This window comes from Mesoplodon bidens (assembly GCF_964165515.1).
Source record: "Mesoplodon bidens genome assembly, chromosome: 11".
NCBI lineage: Eukaryota > Metazoa > Chordata > Mammalia > Artiodactyla > Ziphiidae > Mesoplodon > Mesoplodon bidens.
Window position 1 is genome coordinate 95767399 of NC_138167.1, and position 15082 is coordinate 95782480.

General features: G+C 35.9%; 1 protein-coding gene across 1 annotated transcript in view; it reads right to left on the reverse strand.

Annotated features, from left to right (window-relative positions):
- PTPRQ (protein tyrosine phosphatase receptor type Q) overlaps positions 1-15082 on the reverse strand; it is a gene marked incomplete at its 5' end in the record, with an annotated part of 199997 nt that overhangs the window by 109361 nt on the left and 75554 nt on the right. The window contains one exon of the mRNA XM_081249912.1: positions 13838-14107. Within this exon, the coding sequence (XP_081106038.1) occupies positions 13838-14107 (270 nt within the window). The remainder of the gene's footprint in view (positions 1-13837; positions 14108-15082) is intronic.

Consider the following 15082-nt stretch of genomic DNA (forward strand, 5'->3'; position numbering starts at 1 on the left):
ATAAAAATTAAAATTAAAAAATAAATATTCTCTACAACCTAATTGGGAAAAGAATTTTAAAAAGAATAGATACATGTATATGTATAACTGAATCACTTTGTCGTACACCTGAAACTAACACAACATTGTTAATCAACTGTATGCCAATATAAAATAAAAAGTTTAAAACAAATAAATAAAAAATGATTTGGTTTTTCACACACACACACACACACACACAAACAGATGTACATCATAATCAGAGACCAATAATGTCACTTCTTTTGAAACCTATCATTGATTGGTCACTGTGCATCTGTTATTTAGTTCATGCACAGGCAGCAAAGTGTGTAGTTATATGGCCTCCTTATCTCCCATGTGCATATGTCACATGCCCATATGCATGTTCAAAGCCAATCCAAACTTTGCCAAGTCATAGAAAAGATGCTCTCTCTATATCATAAGCTAAAGAGTGAGAAAAAGAAAGTAACCACTCTTGATGTTTTTAATAAAGTGAAGGCTTTCATTCTCAGTTATTTCTAATGTTTTAAATTACAGGTACTAAATATTGTTTTTGTTGTTTTTTCATTTCCTATATATTTATAACCGACAGTAAGAGTTTTTAATGTAGTGACAAAAACTTTGAAGGTTATGGAACAATCATCATTTTCCCTATTGATTATTAAGGTTGCTTTGCACACATTTTACAGACAGCTTTAGTCATTTTTACGGTCCCACATTATCAGGTAAAGCAAAGACTGTCTTTATATGAATTATCAATAACCATGTTAAAGGATTTAACATCATTAGTCACCACTGAAATGAAAATTAAACTTACAATAAGATAGAAGTTCTTTTATACCAGCTAGACTGTCTAAAATTTAAAAAGACTGATAATACCAAATTTGCTGATACCGAGAAGTAATTAGAACTCTCATACAATGCTGTTGGGTGAGTATTTAAAATAGAGCAACCACTTGAAAATCATCAGTTTCTTGAATAGTTAAACATGCGTCTGGACTATGACCCAGCAAGTCCACAAAAAAGTTTTATACAAAAATATCTATAACAGGGCTTCCCTGGTGGCGCAGTGGTTGACAGTCCGCCTGCCAATGAAGGGGATACGGGTTCGTGCCCCAGTCCGGGAAGATCCCACGTGCCGCGGAGCGGCTGGGCCCGTGAGCCGTGGCCGCTGAACCTGCGCGTCCGGAGCCTGTGCTCCGCAATGGGAGAGGCCACAACAGTGAGAGGCCCACGTACCGCAAAAAAAAAAAAAAAAAAAAAAAAAACTATAACAGTTTTTTTCATAACACTTAGTTTGGAACAATCCATATGTCCATCAAAAGAAAACAGACATAAAAACAATGGGATATTAAAATGGTGGAAAATGACTCAATAATAAAAAGAACAAATTACTGAAACCCTCAACAACATGCGTTTCACAATTATGTTGAAAGAAATAGACCAGATATAAAAGAGTACATATATCTCAAGAACAACTGAAACTAATCTATGTTGATTGAAATCAGGATAGTGGTTGCCTCGGGGAGTGGGTGTCCAAGGGAACTTTCTGTGGAAGATGGAAATATTCTATATGTTGCTGAGTGGTGGTTACATGGCTGTATACATGTGTGGAGACTCATTTAATTGTATAATTAAGTTCTGTGCATCTCACTGTATATAAAATAATTTCCCATAATTAGAAAATGTTAAAAAAAATGAAAAGAAAAAGGCTTTCCTATTAAATCATACCAACAATATTCAAAATGTTATACATTTATATAGAAAATTAAAATACTACATACTAATACTTTCTAGCTAATATTTTATAAATCTGGACATGGAAAAAATCATGAGCTTTACTGTATTCCTCATGTATCCATACTAGAAAAGAAGCCTTATAGATGAGTCCAAGCACGTCAACAACTACTTTCAATTCTCCTTTGGTAACTGTTCAATCTTCAGACAAATTTTCTAATAGTACTTGTTTTTTTTTTTTTTTTTTTTTGCGTTATGTGGGCCTCTCACTGTTGTGGCCTCTCCCGTTGCGGAGCACAGGCTCCAGATGCGCAGGCCCAGCAGCCATGGCTCACAAGCCCAGCCGCTCTACGGGATGTGGGATCTTCCCAGACCGGGGCACGAACCCGCGTCCCCTGCATCGGTAGGCAGACTCCCAACCACTGCGCCACCAGGGAAGCCCTCTAATAGTACTTGTAAGACGAGCATTCTATCCAGCTTCTAGGGAGTATGTCTCACACAGTTAATAATTTCTCTGTAATAACATCCTAAATACAAAGTTAGTTTTAAATTTCAGGTTAAACTTTAAAAATGTCAGACTGTCATACATAGCAAATATTAACATAGTTACATTTTAAAAATTACTAACAACCTTGGCTTTTAAAAATTCCTATCTAAAGTAGGCTAATTTAATTAGTAATAAGTGTCAGAAAATTGGGATACTGTTTTTTAACATACCCTTTAATTGGTACAGATTTCATTATTGTGATCCATATGGAATTACATTTATTATTTTTCTAACACTGCAAATTGCCTTTAAAGTAGTAATTCTTCATAATAAGGTATCCAGGCACTGAACTGATGGGTGCATCAAGGATGCAGTGAATAGGAGGTGGTGAATATTCAAATTACCATAACATTAATATACTAAGAAATGTTACTTTATTTGAATTCTAAAAGTGGCTGCTATTTATGCATGTCTTATATTTATAAAATAGCTTCCTCCAAAAGTTGTTTTCTTATATACCATGAAACTTGTAATATTTTGAGATTGCACAACCTACTATTTGTTTAAAGCCTTTTCTTTGTATTCATATTGCATTTTTAAATTGTCTAAATTAACGTAATATTGTTAATGAAATTTTGCTATTATTAAAACTCACTTATTCTACATTTCAGAGTTTTTCCACCATTAGTAAATGTTTTTCCCTGAAGCTTATAATCTCATAGAAACAAGGAGCACATTCCTGAGGCTTTCAAGTCGTATGGCTACCAGAAAGAAAGAAAGAAGAGGGGCTTTTGCATGCACACACACGTGCATAATTTACTTAAAAAGGGAAGTAAAAGAGAATAAGAAAAAAATGAGGTGAAATGGAGGAGGAGGTTGATATGTAAAGGCTGTTATGAAAAGTATCAACTACAGCTGCATAGGACAGGAATGGAAAATAGGGTAATAAGATATGCCCCAGTTCCTAAATAAGTTAATAAAAATGTTGCTTGAAGAACAGCTGGCTTTAGCTGGAGCTGGGATGAAGAAAAGAGTGGTTGCCTGGAGTCCACTTAATGAAAGGTATTAGAGCATCAGTGGGGTCAAGGAGAATTATGCAGAGTAACTCAGGTTCATTATTTTACAAAAGGAATTGCATTTAAAAGGACTTTTAAATTTATAATTTAGAATTTGATACCTAAGACAGAAATTCATAATAGCAAAGATTACACTTTTGGAACTGATCCAGGATAAAAAATGTGATATGTGACTAGAAAGTATAAAATTTCCCAGAATGGCTTCAGTATTTTACAGATCTTCCTATATTAACTCATAGTATTTTTAGTATTATAGGTTAAGCACATATTTGATAATAGAAATTTAGTTTTCCTAAGTTTTAAATCAATATTTGGACAAAAGTATGTATACACTCAGAACATATATATCCCTGTACAAATTAATGAAGTTCATATGATGAACCTGAATTTTCCCACTCCATAATGACTCTATTTAGATATTGTGAAATAATGAGAAAAACATTTTAATTCCAATAAACACAAATGATCGGTTGAATTTCTAATGTAAGGGAAGTATCATAATACGGTAGAAAGAGTTCTGGATTAGTAAGAGTTCCGCTAATAATTAGTTAAAGCACACTCTCAGCAGACACTAAACTTCTGTGCTTCATTTTCCATACTTGCAAAATGAAATGGCTGAATGGGGTTATCTTCGAAATCCAATAAAGATCTAAAATTATATAATTAAAATTTTTAAAAGCACAAGAATATAATTTTGTTTCATCATAGTCTTACCAGTAGTCTCTGGCAGAGTACTTCATATGTATTAAATAACTTAATCTTGAATATATGGATTTAAAAGGGTACCACACGTGATATTAAGCATATCCCCACAAATGAACTTCAGGCTTTGAAGATGGAGTAGATATATTTTCCCAGTTCCCTCCACTAAGTACAACTAAAACCTTGGACATTAACTATGAAACAAACATAAGAAGACTCTGAAAGGTAGTGAGAAGGCAAAGCAACTAGGGAACTCACGACCCAGGGAACAACACAGTGGTGAGCTCCCTGGCTTTTCTTTTTGCCTTGTATATCCCCAAGGCCAGCAATCTCCAAATGCCAACCAGCTCACACTAAAAAAGCCTCAGAAAAAGCCTCCTCCCTCTAACAGAAAAAAAACAGTGCAGCCTAGCAAGACAGAAAACTTTTAGACAATAACAACTCTACCCAAAAACTACAGAAAAAAGCTGTGGTCCCACTCCCTCCCATGACGACAAAGGTCAAATGAAGAACCTAGTCTTCTGCCTTTACTAGGCGGTAGTGAGGTACCTCAACCATCCTTGATAGAGTGAGGTAAAATAGGGAGCCAGAACTTTCACCCCTTCCGGAGGTAGTAAGTCCCTGCCACCGTGTCAGTGGAGAATATGAGGCACTCCTATCCTTCTTAGTGGAAGCCTGGTGGGCAGCCCTCTTTCTCATGCTCACCCAGCATCCTCCCCTTGGGTGTCAGCAGAGGCCAAGTGGGGAATTTGGATTTCTACATACATCTGGCGGTAATGGAGAGGTGCCCTCCTTTTCTCTACCAGAGTGCTATCAAAGGAAACCATCACAAATTTAATATCCTTAATAGTTATAGGACTAGTCAAATCATATATTTCATATTAGCTGAGCTGTGGTCATTGTGATTTTAAAGAGTAAGTTCGTATATTAACGCATATATGTGGTATCTAGAAAAATGGTACAGATGAACCTATTTGCAGGGCAGGCATAGAGACGCAGACAAAGAGAACAGACATGTGGACACAGTGGGGCAAGGGGAGGGTGGGACGAATCAGGAGATTAGGGCTGACATATATACACTACCATGTGTAAAATAGATAGCTAGTGAGAACCTGCTGTATAGCATAGGGAGCTCAGCTTGGTGCTCTGTGATGACCTAGAGGGGTGGGATGGGAGGGGGGTGGGAGGGAGATCCAAGAGGGAGGGGATATATGTATACATATAGCTGATTCACTTCATTGTACAGCAGAAACTAATACAACATTGTAAAGCAACTATACTCCAATAAAGAAAAGAGTAAGTTCATTTCATCTAAGGTGTAAAATTGTTGATATTATTCCCTATTATCCTTTTGATGTCTGCAGTGATTTCATTTCTAAATATTGGTAACTTGTGACTTCTTTTTTTCTTTGTCGGGCTCCCTAGACGTTTGTCAACTTCATCTTTTTGAAGAACTAGTTTTGTTTAGTTGATTTTTCCTACTGTTTTTCTGTTTTCAATTTCACTGATTTCTGTTCTTATTTTTATTATTCACTTCTTTCACTATATCTTCCTTTTCTTTTTCTAGCCTCTAGAGGAGGGGAGAACCTTAGATTATCAATCTGAGACTTTTCCAATGTATGTATTTAGTGCTATAAATTTCCCTCTCTTCACTGCTTTAACTGTGTTTCACACATTTCGATATATCGTATTTTCATCTCATATCAATTCAACACATTTTAGTTTACCATATTTCTTATTTCTCTTGAGACTTCCTTTCTGACAAATGTATTATTTACAAGTACTACTTTCTGCAGCTGATTCGATATACATTTCAGCTCCAACTTTGCATCCTGAGAACACTTAAACATAATTTTAAAACTCTCCAAAAAGAGATCTCCATGCCTCGATAGTTTCACTGGAGAACTCAACCAAATGTTTAAAGAAGAATTAACACAAATTCTACACAATCTCTTCCAGAAATTAGAAGAGATTTGTATTATAAAGCTAGTATTCTCTGATACTGATACTAGACAAAGACAGTGAGACTCATCAAGAAAAAAAGAAAGAGGGCTCAAATCAATAAAATTAGAAACGAAAAAGGACAAGTGACAACGGACATAGAAATAAAAGGATCATGAGAGATTACTACAAGCAACTATATGCCAATAAAATGGACAACCTAGAAGAAATGGACAAATTCTTAGAAAGGTACAATTTCCCAAGACTGAATCAGGAAGAAATAGAAAATATGAACAGACCAATCACAAGTACTGAAATTGAAACTGTGATTATAAAAAACTCCCAACAAACAAAAGTCCAGGACCAGATGGCTTCACAGGTGAATTCTATCAAACATTTAGACTTCTCTAAAGTTAACACTTTAGAGACTTCACTTAGTTAACACCTATCCTTCTGAAACTATTCCAAAATATTGCAGAGGAAGGAACACTCCCAAACTCATTCTATAAGGCCACCATCACCCTGATACCAAAACTAGACAAAGACACTGAAGAAAAATCTCCGCAAAACTACAGACCAATATCCCTCACGAATACAGATGCAATAATCTTTAACAGATTATTAGCAAATAGAAATCAGTAATAAGTAAAAAGAACTACAGCATGATCAAGTGGGGTTGATTCCAGAGACCACTGATTTTCACTATTAGAAAATCAATCCATTTAATCCACCATATTAACAAGCCAAAAAAGAAAATTACATGAACATATCAATCAGTACAAAAAAATTTATATAACATTCTTAACATGACAATATTACAGAAAATGGAGAGCAAATTAGTGGTTATCAGAGGGTTAAGATGAGCAGAAGTACAAGGAGAGTGAGCAGGAGTTGGGTGTGGCCATAAAAAGGCAACATGAGAAATTATCCTCATTGAAATATTCTCTATATTGATTGCATTGATATAAATATGGTGGTTGTGATGCTGCACTGCAGTCTTATGAGATGTTCCCATTGGAGGGAACTAGATAAAGGGAGCACAGGATTTTCCTATATTATTTCTTATATATGCACGTGACTCTATAACTATCTCAAGATAAAAAGTTTAATTAAAAAGATTTACCACAGGAGACATGCCTGTCTTAGATATTTTACCACATAATTGTCTAAACATAATTTTGTGGCTGAAAGTTTCTACTTCAGGCACCCAAAGTATGCATACTGAGTGTTCACTGTGTCTCTATCACTCTTCTAGGCCTGTATATTGATTGACTGATTCATTCATTCTTTAATAATATATTTATTGAGTATCACTGTATGCCAGATGCATTCCTGGGCACTGAAAATAAGGGTGAACTGCACAAAGGAACATCCCTATTCTCATGGAGCATGCATTGTAATGAGAACAGATCCACAGATAATGATACATATAACAGAGAAAAGCAAAGCAAGAAAGAGGCATAGAAAATTCTAGCTGGGAGGAGTTTTAATCATAAATAAGTTAGATCCTCTTTGAAGAGGTGGTATTTGAGGCTAAATTTCAAAAGATGAAGGGAGAGACACATACATTACTAGGGAAGAGAATGCTGGGTTGAAAAAGGACCTTACGGACCATTAAAATGACTGTGGATTTTATTCTTTATGATTTGGGAGATTCAGTAAATTTGTAATGGACAAATCCTTCTCCATCTGAAGAGATTACTGCAGGGTTTTAGGAAAATGGCCAAAAAAAATCACTGTTTTCAGAGTCAATTTATGTTGCTTCCTACTCTAAATTTAGCAGAGTTCCCAATTTTCCATAATATTGTATTCAAATTTCTGCTACAACTATACAAAGCAGAGTAAGGTCCACCTGAGTTATTCGATCTCACCTCCTATACTCTTTTCAATACAACACCATCTAGTCAGGCTTCCATCTCAGCCTTGACCCCTTGTATTACATTCCTTTGTGCTACTATGTGTTTTCCCTTGCTGTGTCTTGGAATTTCTATTTACTCCCCTCTATCTATCTCACCATTTTCATGAATAGCGATGGGGCCACAGAGTGGCTTACCATAAGTGCTTTAGCATACCCATAATCTTCAGGTCTACCTAACCTCCTCCATCTAAGATTGCTCAAATAAAAAGAAGAATGTTCTTTGATATGTACAACTGACATTTTCTCATAGCATATTGAGGAACAACAAAAAAGAATAATTAGTAAACTTAGCTATTTTATTGATCTATATCAGGTAAATCTAAGTAAACATTAGTATACCTGACTATGAAATTCAAGTTCCAAAACCATATCATCATCTTCTAATTAGGTTACTGAGTCTAAACTTCTATAAAGCAATTCCAAAGCTATCAATAAGCAACATCCAGTTCCTATTCCACTTCTTCAATAGGGCCTTCCATAAAATGTATTTCTCCTGAATTCCTATTTGATTCAATATTCAGTCCACACAACTGACATATTTATGTAGGTTTGTGTTTAATTGCTTTATATTTATTAGATACGTCTTTACAATAATGGTGGAGTTATTTGGACCTGCAGAGCCGAGATCACCAATGCCATTTGGGATTCAAACTTGAGTCTTGAACCCCAAGCACAAAGCCTGGACTCAGTAAGCATTACATGAGTATATACTGGTCAAATGTCCACCATACCACAAGTATAAAGGATACTTTGCACCTGATGTTCACTCTTAAGGAAAGTATTATATTTAATAATTAAGTCTGTATGAAATATATTTTGTAAAGCATTTGAACTTCAATTAAAGTCGCAATGCTAATAGCTATTTCTCTCTGATCCATGACAGGCAACTATAATGGCTTCTGTGCTTTCTACAATCACTGACTGGTAAGTAGAATGTGCCAATTCACTTGCTTAAGAACGAACAGGATCACACAGTTTTCCTGCACGTTTGACTTCTCATCTCGACTGAGGAGAGCAATGTCACTGGGATGCAGACAAAGGAAAAAGTAAACTTCTTTTGAATCAGCACATTAATTTCCAACCTTGAGAAAACTTTTACCATCCACATCCACTCTATTAAATGGTACTTAAGAATGGTCTAAATTCTTATGAATGGTATATCTTTTTTTTTTTTTTAAAGCTGGTAAATGGAAGTTAGATTTTGTCATAATCACAGTTCACCCAGTAATCTCTACACTGCTCACAGAGGCCCACAAAACAGGGATCCAAATAAAGTGCATAACAAATACATTTCTTAAATAATTCTTAGGGGAATGGCAGTCATGGCTTTGTAGAAGAGGCTTGAGAGTTTACATATATGCTATTAAACAGTACACAGTGATTTGAAAGAACCAAGAGTAGAGGGGGGAAAAAACAGGGATATTAAACACACTCCCATTCAGTGCTGATCCATTAATATATTTGCAAGCTCAGTGGACTTCCAGTGGGTCCATCTAGGTGGCTAATACCTCCTATTGAACAAAAAGCTAATAAAGAAATCACTGCTGAAAAGAACACCCCTAAAAACCACAACTGCGTATTTCACTTTCCCTCAATTAAGTTTTGGGCATCCAAGGGATATAGCTTATTTTCCTCTTTTGATTCTAAATTACTGGACTTGGAAGAGCTTTGAATAAATCCAAACTGTAAAATTATCTTCCAGAAAAAAAGAACAAATTTTCAAACTCAATATTAAATCACCATATTTACTAAGATTTGAAAATAATATGGAGAAGTGCATGCATTTTGAACTAATTTGAGATTTTAAAAGTTAAGTCTTGTATGCACTTGAACTTGCTATAATATTTTTATTGGTACATATAATATACTTGGACAGAAAATGCTATTAAAATTACCAGGTTTGGGGGCTTTCATCTGTATTTGCCCTATTCTGACGTGTTTGACTGTGACAATGGAACCAGTTTAGACACAGAACACTAATCTCCTCAAAAATTCAATCATCCATGATGCATGTTTAACTGTGCCCAATATGACCAACTTTACACTGAGAAAAATACCCAATAATCCCTGGAAGGAATGTTAAGGTCAGACACTAGGCAGTAAGGGAGAGAGCCAAATTTGATTTTACTTCATGTCAAAAGTAAGTACAGAGTCAGTGACTCAGAGCTGACTTTACACTGTGACTAATCTTAGACCACCATAAATTAGAAGTTTGCAACAGCTATAAAACTGCTTCCATTCTGAACAATGAATCTCCAGTTCTTACTAATGTCTTATCAACAAACAATTCATGTGAACCCAGATAAAAGCAAACTATTTACCTAAAAAAATTGTAATCATAATTACAATTACATGCTCGATCTGAAAATTAATTTTAAAGATAAACAAATTATTTAAATATTTGTAAAGCAGCAGTTAATACTCATGTTTCATATGAATGACTCTCCTTAATTGAAAAAACTTTTACATTTGCCTGGGAGAAAATATCTATAATTTTGCCTGATGAAAGTGTGGAAATAATACATTGCAGTGGAGTAACACCCTTCTGAAAAACTATGAATTTCATGAGAAAACAATTCATTTCTTTCTTTTACAAAAATTTGAGTGCCTAGAATGCCCAAGGCTCTTTGCTATGAACTGTGAGTAAAATAAAGACGAATAAGACATAGCCCCACAAGCAAAGAGTATACAGTGGAATAGAATGGTTCTCAAATTTCAGCACTGTCTCACCTCACATGCCTTGTTTAAAGGAAGATTTGTGAGTTTTATTTTCCAAACTCTGATTCCACAGGTCTAGAGTAGGGCCTCGGGGATGTTCCTTCTGATGCAGGGAGAGTCAGCAGTCCAAACTTTGAGCAACATTTGTCTTCAGTAGTAAGGGAGCACATAATACATGGTACAATATGCCTAATACCTTCCTAATTCATTGGTTTAGAATTCCTTCAGTCTCCATTCATGCGATCTTTTAATCCTGACTTAAAATCTAATTCAAATCCTTAGTTAAAGGATTTTTTTTTTTAACAAAGACCTGTCCTTAAGTTCAGGTGGCTCTACATCAAGTGTATATACTTTGATTATGCGTCTCTGTTCTACTAATTAAACTTCTGCTTCATTCCTGTGACTGCGCAGTCACCTTGAATACCAGTGGAATCAATAATAATGAGTCCTCTGCCTTGTTCTCTGAGTTCCAAACCTCTCATTTATCTCAGAATTACTGTCTTGTCTTTCGTTGCCAGTTCTCTAGGACTCAGCTCCCGTCCAATGATCAAGACCATTTCACCTGGTACTAGACCACCCTGATGCAGACCACCTGCCTGCATTTGAACATATTTCCTTCTCTCAGACTCTGTATAGCAATGATCTGCTGCCCACCCACTGGGGAAACACCTGCTACCCCTTTCTGGACCTCTCTGACACTGTTTGCCTGTCCTCACTGCTACGTATCACCTGCCATCAAAATTCCTGGGTAATCTAGTCCAGTAATTCAGAAAATTTACAGAGAATCATCAGAGAGATGCTTAAAACTACAGATTCTTGGGCTTCATCTCTTGAGGCTATGATTCAGCCAAGTCTAGGGTGAAGTCTAGGAACCTGTAGTTTTAATGCTTAGCATGTCATTGAAGACTTAAACACACAGTCACACACATACACACACACACACACTTAAGCTGGGCTTTTAAGAATAAAGTTTTGTGTGACGTAGAAAGGGAACAGGACAATCTGATGGTGAAAAGTATTGAGTACCTTTAAAGAAGAGAATCTAATCAATTATTAGTCCATAGCAGTTGCTTAATAAATGTCTTTTGAAATGAATACATGAAATCTAATGTGCTGAATAAATAAAGTTTGGCTACAGGTATCAGTTATATGAAGAGATGCAGTGGAGAAACAAAAGAATGAAAAGCTAGACAGAAGTCAAATCTAACTGGTGATGAATTCTGGGGTATATTTTGTACACGATGAGAATAAGTAAAACATTTGGAGTATTCTGGGCCATCTCTTATACATAGTACCTTTCATTATCACCTCTATGCTTCAGATACCTAAATCTCCATGTCTACTTCTTACCCCTCGGGTAATAAAATTCAACAGCCAACACATAAATGCTCTAAATTGTATGTTAGAGCCAATTCAATCAAAATAAGTGGGTGGAAAGATGGTACTGACAGGCAGGCTGAATGAGTTTGGGTGATAATGGCCCTTTGGGTATTACTATAGGAAGCAACAAGTCTGATATAAAATGGGGGCAGTCAAGTTGAAGAAGGGGCGAATGGCAGAGCCATGGCGGAGACTGAATTGATAAGCTCTGATTACATGTAGGAGAGATGGGAGGAAGAATCACGTAAGAATATGAGGCTTGACCCCCAACTGATTATAAAGAACAGGTATAGAAAAGTGAGGAAGAGAAGGAGAATTCATGTTACATAAATTCCACTTTGAATATGTTTAGGGTTGATATACCAACCAGGTCCTCAGCTGAAATTTTCTAACAATTTGCGTGGCTGTTGGTGTGTGTTTGTGTGTGTGTGTGTGCAAGAGACAGAGAAAGAAGATAAAATGCAGGAGAAAGTAGATTAAATTGATGGAGTTACGTTCTAGAGGAAAACACGAGTTTGAAACAAAAATGAGCAGTTAGATTCCTGAAAAGAGGAAGGCAATGACAAGGCAATTCCCAAGGGAGGCTACCCTGAGAGCATAAAGATATTGGTAAATTTTGAAGGAAGGCAAATCAATTATCTTTGACGCTATTAGTAAAATGAATAATAACATCAAAGATGGATGATAGTGGGGGTAGACCATGTTCAGAGTAAGAGCAGAATTTTCTTATGGAAAATTGATTAAGTGTAAACAGGGATGTAGAGTAGACTGTGGAGCAACTGGGAGAGTTAAAGAATAGCTGAACAAGATAGAACCATTTACATTTTCTCCAGCACTATTCATCAGCCAGCATCCAGTGAAAACAAACAGTGGGGTCCTTTCAGAGTTGGGAATCTCCTGGAAGATGAGTTACAGTGACACGCCTTGTGATGTAAGGAGCAAGAAATAGTTGTTGTTGCAACGCGTCCGTTCCAGATGAATAGGTAAGACACTGAAGTCTCAAGAAATGTTGCCTTGAAAGGATGAGAAGAAAAAGATGCTAAAATCAGAGAACGTACACCAGGTCTTGAAGTTCTGTGGTTTATAGCCTCAAAGATAGAAAAGTAGAGTAAAACTGGGTGATGCTGATTTCAAAAGGAGGAAAGGGTTAAAAGATATTTCAGAGATAAGGATCGAGAGGTGCCAGAGGTAAACAATTATGTCAATACCTACAGTTCCCACTAGGGAGGACCTCCAGGGAAGTGGTGTTATTGGGAAGGAATCAGGTTTTCATTTATATGAAGAGGTACAATATTAGAGAAGGTAGAAGATGAAAGAGATTATGACATAGGGTGGATCACTGTTAGGGAGAGTAAGAGTTTTCCTCTTTAAAGACTAGAGCTTAGTGACCTAGATATTTTTATTCCAATAATACAAAAGATGAAGGCTGGTATAAAGAGAAGGAAGTAGATGAAAGTGAGTCTGACACTGCAACTTTGGAATTCAGGGAAGCATCAAGAATGCCATAAATCAATTTAAAAAAAGATATATATATGTGTGTGTGTATATATATATGTTACATATTCGTTCCCTATTTTAAATTACAATAAAGCATAGTTCAGTAAGTTTGGTGGTTGTATAATAAGAAATAGATATTTGTAAAAACACAATGAAGCAGATTTTCTCTTTTTTCCTCCTTTGAGCCTCCTATTGCTATGGAGGTGGTTCAATGGACCACACAGCTGGTCCTCAGGTAACATGTGGGATAAAAAAGTATGTGTTACATTTTTTAATATTTCTTTTAAAGTTTTAGACAAATGTGCTATTGTGTTTCAGGTTAGTTCTCTCTTTCAGGTAAATTACATGCTTCGGATCAGTTACCTGTTTCACGTTAGTTACCTGTTTCGGGTAGCGTGCTGATGTTGCATGCACTTTCATCACCTTCACCAGCTGAGGTTGAAGCTCTTATTTTAAAGACATACGAGGTATTGGCGAGAAGTTTCATGAAAGTATACATGTGATCTTGCGGAGAGATTTTTGTAGCATTCCTTTCAACTGTTATCATATAATGTGTAATTATTCCGTTTGCCTTTTTGGGTGGGTCCCACTTCACTAAAGCTGACTGCCAGCTAGTCGCCATACACTGTACGTTCTGTACAACATCTGGAACTTAAGAGATAAGCAAATGCCCAAAGTTAAAATTTATACATATGTAGTAGATAAATGATTTCATTATGCGATTGCTAGATAAAGTCATGTTTAGGAGTAGAGACAGAATAAAAATTTAACATATCAACCTTTCAATGTGCGCTCAAAAAATTCTTAACATGGGCTGAATCAAATGGCGGTTGGCCCATTTTCTATGTTACCATATTAATCCTTACAATACTGAATCCATCACTGAATATTCTCCTAGGCTCAAGCAGCAATCACACCCTCAGATCCTCAGTAGCAACTACGTAGCCAGCCTCAAGCTCAGGCAGTGGTTGAAGCCTGCCCTCTTTACCTCTTAATGGGGAGGAGCAGTCTTAGCCATACTTTATGATGGAACTTTTTAATGCAAAACGTAGATGTAGGTGCCTCACTGAAGTGGGTACTTCTCAGGGAAATGTCTGATTATATAATGCCCAATATAATGCCCAATACAAACAGCAAGTAGTGAAAAGAAACAACTTGTCATTGTGCAAAACATAGTTATTTAAAGAATGTTCAAGTAATCTTTGACTTGCCTACAGTTCTCTCCTGTGGCGTAAATTTCTATCTTTACAAACGCTTCTTCCTCTGTAAGATAAAGGCATCAAAACTAAAGGAGAATAACTTGGGGGGGTGGGGGTGGCACTTAAAATGAAAGAAAAGACAATTCCTCGGCTGATCCAGGGCTCTGGCAGTTAAATATGTTTAATTATTTGCTTTCTTATTTTCAAAAACATATACTAATACCAATAAATGAAAAAGAGACAGTTGATAATTTACTTAAGTTTAGATTATAAATCTGGATTTTGTGAACATCTATTTCACTGGCTCTCCAAACTTAAAAACAATTAATTAGCCAGCTGATAACACTTCAAGTTGAGAATTTTATTTAACCAATCAGGGCATAGGATTTTGTGGAATTATTTTATTTTACTGGTAAAAAATTTTTTA